A 6,055-nucleotide genomic window follows, 5' to 3' on the forward strand; every position below is an offset into this window, starting at 1 on the left:
CCAGAGACTGTTGAGAAAACTCAGCAATGAAGAAGGAATAAGAGGAGAAGTCCCTCCCTATGGATTAAAAAAAAAACTGGTTGAGGAACTTGGGGAAACAAAGGGGTGGGTATAAATGGGAAGTTCTCACAATGGAGAGATGCTTAGAGGAGTATAGGTGTCCCCAAAGGATCACCATTATAATGGGACCAAGTGTCTCTTTAACCTATTCATAAATGACCTGGACAGAGTAGGGGTGGGAATTAGGTGTAATGGTGGCCTAAGTTAAGCAGATGATACCAAATTATGTAGGGGTGGTGAACCACAAAGGATTGCGAAAGAGCTCCAAGTGGACCTTGATAAATTAGGTGAGTGGGCTAGAAATGGCAAATGCAGTTCAAAATGTAGCCTAAAATGTGGAAGAGTGAAGTGCACTTTTATAGGGGCAAAATCCAAACTTCACCTGCACGCTACAGGGGGGTCACAGTGCTATCAGTCACAGACCAGGGGAAGAGGGATTTGGGCGTCTTAGTTGATAGTTCCATGGGAATGTCAACTCAATGCATGGCAGCTGTGAAAAGGAGGCAAACTCTATACTGGGGATAATTAGGAAAGGAGTTGATAATAAAACTGCAAGGAGTTGTCATGCCCTTATATAAAAGCAGTGAGTGCGACCCGCTTACTTGGAGTACAATAATGTTCAGTTCTGGTAGCCACATCTCAAAAAGGATATCGAAAGAGAGAGATAGAAAGAAAGTGCAGAGAAGAGCAACGGGATGATTGAAGGATTGGAGCACCTTCCTTTATAGGGAGGAGAGGCTGCAGCGTTTGGGACTTCTTTAGTTTGGAGAGGGGAGGCGTCTGAGGGGGGGATATGATTGAAGCCTATAAAAAAAATTATGCATGGGGTAGAAAATGTTGACAGAGAGAATTTTTCTCTCTTTCTCTCCTGTCACCTAGAACCAGGGGGCATTCATTGAAAATGCTGGGAGGAGGAGAAATTAGGACTAACTAATAGAAAGGAAACACTTCTTCATAGCGACGTGTGATTGGTGTTTGGAATATGCTGCCACAGGAGGAGGTGGTGAGTAGCCACTAACCTGGATATTAGCTTTACAAAGGGCTTGGACAGATTTATGGAGGAGAGTCAATCCTATGGCTACCAATCTTGATCCTCCTTGATCTCAGATTACCGTCAAATGCCTTAGCAGACCAGGTGCTCAGGAGCAGCAGCAGCAGCTTGAGAGAAGGCCATTGCTTTCACATCCTGCATGCTTGAGCTCCCAAAGGCACCCTGGTGGAGGCCACTCACGAGGTAGCAGAATGCTGGACCTAGATGGACTCTGAGTCTGATCCAGCAGGCTAGTTCTTATGTTCTTATGTTCTTATGACAATAGAACATAAATGTTGTCCCCTAAAATTCCAGCCTCTCTGAGGAGGTGAGTGTAAAATCCACAGCCATACAAGAGATTGTAGGATTGAACTGTTTATTACAAAAAAAATTAGAGATTCCACAGGTGTTGGGAAATTGCTTCCCCTGATTGAATAATGAAGCAGAGTGGGAAAATAAAGGAGACCAAAGAGACTTTTTTTACTGTGATTATAAAAGAAGAAAATGCTTTTACTTAACTAAATCAGGATAGGGGGATACAAATACAAAACCTTTAATGGCATATAAAGGGAGGTGAGTAAAAAAAAAAAATTACAGATTATGTTTAAAACCAATTGACTCAGAAAATTTACACAAAGGGTTTCACTCTTGATCCAAGTGCCTTTGTTTAAAACCTGGCAACTAGAGGATTCAGTAGTGTGGGGATGATGGTCACCTAAGCAGGTGTGAAACTATTTCCCTTGTCTGATCTCACTGAAAATTTCTTCAAGATGGCCCTCGAGAAAAGCAACCCGATAGACTGCCAAATCTTTGTGCAATGAAGGAGCACGTGTTCCAAGTTGTTTAGGGTGAGGCCAGCTGCACGAGGAACAAGTCCCTGTTCTCACACTGTGGGGATGCCATGATATCCTACTTACTCTTGTTTGGGCAGTGAGGTAACTGCCTGCATTTAGCCGAGCAAGCATAAAATATCTGCTTGAGGAGATGTGGATTGAGTTAAATTACTCATATATTTAGCCATAAAACCCGGCAATGGTGGTGAAATGCCATAAGATCTGGGAGGAACAGAGTTCTGCAGGGCTCCAGCTGTGAAAGCTGCCCTTCAATGTCAAGAATGCGTTGTTTCCACCCAAGGAAACTCCGAAAGCCTGTCTTTAGATCCATCCCAGTAGGAGTTGGTCAAAAGATACATGGAGTTTAAAACAATAGAAATTCTCACTATTCTATCACAAACTTAGGCTCATTCAGAACCATGCCAGAATAATGCAGAAGAGCTGCTTTCGGTGCTCTTTGAAGCTGTGCGGAATAGCAAAATCCACTTGCAAACAGTTGTGAAAGTGGTTTAAAAATGCATTATTTTGCGTGTGCGGAAGAGGCCTGTGTTACAGAGCTTAGGCCCATGTGAGCCCACATGCGGCCTAGGTATTCACCTGTTAAGGTGAATCCATCTTACAGGTACAAAAGAAAAACCTCCTGTGCTGTGAGACAAAGAAGCATAGTTAACTTTATAACCTCTGACCCACATGCTCTGTCTTACATAGGTGATGTAGGATTAACTGCCCCATGGCCTAATCAATGAACTGGTCGCAAGACACTGACCTCACTAGCTAATTAACATGCACACAGTTAACCCTTTCTTGTCAGGATTGTGACAGACACTTGCAATTCCTAACACATAGTCAGACAACAGGTTTTAATGGGGTCTTGACAAAATGGAAGGAAGTGTTGCAGTTCTACTGGCAATCAATATTTTAAAGAGGAGAAAGAGAAGTGTGAATAGGACCAAGGGTTTGGTCATGATTCCCGTCTTGAGACCTTCATGCGAAAGTACTGGTGAGCGTGCATTTCTTTCTTTTCTTTTCTTTTTGTTGAGTCCATATTTCTGATGGTAATCTTGAGCATTAAAATGGAAAAGGAGGGTATAAATTAGGTAAATGAATTTTTAAAAATTATATTTACTGGGAATAGTGGAACTCCATCTACATCTCTTTTCCGTCTCCAGGAGGGCTGCAAGTTACTCACATTACGAAAGACTGCTCTTCCAAGTCAGACTGTGAACAATATAAACCAGGAGCACAACTCAGTCATCCCACATACCCAACTATAATCAAAGAAGTGACCTGCCAGGCCCCTTTCTTCTCAGCATCCCTTTTTCTGACTCTATCAGGATTCCTGCTGCTGAAAATCCTCTCCTGATACACCTCTTGGAGTGAGCCTTCACATCCTTTCCTCTGGATCTGATCACTCGGCCTTTCCAAAAACTCCATTGCTTCTTTGTTTTAAGAAAAGAAACAAATAAAATAGATTGACAAGGAACTGAATGCTTGAATTTTGTCTTATTTTGTTCAGTCAGGGCAAAGGGAGGCAAAGGGAAAATGAATGGTTTACCATCAGTCTAACTGTATAGCTACCAGAAGAGAAGGGAAAGTCTGCATACATTCAAAATCTGATGACATGCCAAGACCCTCGAGGCTTCCTTAGCAGTATTTATGTGTCATAACTGGAATGATGATCCTGGCTCGCCCGAGTTGGGTCAGGGATTGAAGTTGGATGAATTGTGTTTGATTCTTCTGTTAGGTGGAACTTCCAGCATCACAACAAACCAGGGCACTTGCCAATCTCCTGCACCTCAGTGAGAGACATTTTCGAAGCAAAATCAGTATCTGGACATTCTATTCTTGATATTTTATCCCAGGAATTTTTGTTTTATTCCCATGACCAACTACAAAATGAACACAAACAGATGTGCGGCGTGAAACTAATTAACCCAGGAAATTGCGCAGAATTTGCCGGCACCACATTCTGTTATGGACTTTTGTGGTTTGCATTCTGCTGTTTGATACATAGCACTGAATAAGGAATCTAGCTTCTTATGAACTATACCTCTATATATTTAAGAATTGTGATGCAATTGTACTAATAGTTTAAGAACTTATGTCAATAAGATACATTTGAGTTTTTGAAACGATAGTAGATTATTTATTTGACCATAATTGTTTATTTTTTCACTACCAGCCAGCCGGTGTGCTGCGCAGTTTCCTGGGTTAATTAATTATTCCCATGACTGGAATGGCCAACTTCTTGGTGACTAAGACTAAGTTCTGTTTGGAGATCATTCACACCAAGACTGCACTGAAGAATATGATACATTCACATATACCCTTGATGAAAAGGTGCTTTAGAGTCAAAACACACAGTTTGGTTAGCCAGCTATTCCAGAATAATTTAGGAGGGAAGGGAAGGAAGTTTCAAGGAAAAGCTGCCAGAATACACCTGGCTCAAATCAGATTTGTTGCCAAATGCGCTGAATCCCTAGTTATTTTCCTTGGTCTGAGATAGGTCTAACTGTCCACAGCAACAAAAATACTATCATTATGGAACAAAATCCTTCTGATCTCAGGAAATCCAGAGAGCTTATTTTATCTTACAATTCCCAAGATTCCTGGGGAGAAACAAAGATAATCAAGAGGGTTTAAACGGATTATGATTTTCAAACGCAATAAAATATATGGAATTGGTAAAGAAAGATCAGAGTTGGGGAAGAAAACAGATCACATAGGCAGTGAAAACCTGGCAAAGAGGCTATCGCTGTTCAGGGTCTGATCTTTGCAATTAAAGACTCACTAGTAGGACATCTTTGCAATTAAAGACTCACTAGAAGGACATTGAGAAATTCTGAAGGGCTTCTGCCAATTATAGAAGGTAATACTGAGGTAAATGGACCAATGATTTGATATAGTATAAGGCAACATCATTTAGACAAGGACCTCATCCTCTCCATCAACCTTTATCGGCACTGAGTTTTAAATGTTACCGAAAATTGCAATCCTCATAGCGATTGAAAGAAATTTGGCGGCCTGCATCGTTATGTGAGAGTGATGATCACCTAAAAGAAAGTGTACTGTTTCCTTGTGGGTGAACAAGGTACCCCCTTTTAACAGCAGTCTGATAGATATTCCCCACTGGGGTACAAACAATGGAGTAACATGTGTGACACCATTTTGGTTTGTCTCTTAGAACAGGGGCAAAGTCTTTTACTATGAGAGGCATGTGCAAATACCTACTCTGAAAGGTCTGGCATGGTGTGACAACTGTAGAGAAAAAATTAATGTGAGCTAATATAAAAGCTAATATAAAAGATGATTGGAGTCTTGGGGGGCGTGGGATTGGGAAAAAAATAAGTGGAGAGGGAGAGAGATCCATGGGCCATGAGGAACTATATACTTTCAAAAATTTAGCTTAGACAAAGCAAATCCTGCATGCTTGAAAGTACAAGGTTTGCCTTTCAATATCTAAAAGCTCTGTTTCAGTGTCCCAAAGGATTGGAATTCATCAAAGGGAATCAAGAGAATCACCTATTGACCGAATTCTACAAGTGACTTGCTTGGATCACTTGGTAAGAGTCACAAAGAATAAGCCATACAAGGCTCCTCAGCTTAGATCTGAAATGGAGGCGTAGCCAGAATTGAAGAGTAAATACCCACACCTTCCATAAGCCTTTGGCTTATTAGTAGAGCTTATTAGTACCTTTGGGCAAAGTGCTCACCAAAGATTCCTTGAGCAAACTCTGTCATCGTGGGGTAAGAGGACAAGTCTTTTTATGGATAAGAAGTGGTTAAATGAAAGGGAGCAAATAGTTGGACTAAAACGCAGGGACACAGCGAGGGTGAAGTGTGCCTGGTGCGTGCACCGCATGCCCTCCAAGCCCGTGGAACGCCCCATCCTGCCCCTGCCACTCCTCTGAAATGGCTCTGCAGGGGCGTCCGCCCGGTGCATCACACCCTCCCCCTTACCCCCTTGGCACTATGCCTCTGCTAAAAGGGGCTGGTGCTATTTAATTTGTTCATACACATGGTTCTGGTGGTTTTTCTGGGCTGTGTGGCTGTGGTTTGGTGGATCTTGTTCCTAACATTTCGCCTGCATCTGTGGCTGGCACCTTCAGAGGTATATCACATAGGGAAGTCT

The 6,055-nt window shown here is 42.0% G+C and overlaps 1 protein-coding gene across 1 annotated transcript in view; it reads left to right on the forward strand.

The window, feature by feature from the left end:
- The window catches only part of LOC125435051 (phospholipase A2 inhibitor gamma subunit B-like), a 113,624-nt gene extending 110,218 nt beyond the window's left edge, over window positions 1-3,406 (forward strand). Inside the window, exon 5 of the mRNA XM_048501061.1 lies at window positions 3,087-3,406. Coding sequence (XP_048357018.1) covers window positions 3,087-3,286 — 200 coding nt within the window. The 3' untranslated portion in view covers window positions 3,287-3,406. The remainder of the gene's footprint in view (window positions 1-3,086) is intronic.
- Window positions 3,407-6,055: the final 2,649 nt, after the last annotated feature.

Source organism: Sphaerodactylus townsendi, linkage group LG06, assembly GCF_021028975.2.
Source record: "Sphaerodactylus townsendi isolate TG3544 linkage group LG06, MPM_Stown_v2.3, whole genome shotgun sequence".
Classification (NCBI taxonomy): Eukaryota; Metazoa; Chordata; class Lepidosauria; order Squamata; family Sphaerodactylidae; genus Sphaerodactylus; species Sphaerodactylus townsendi.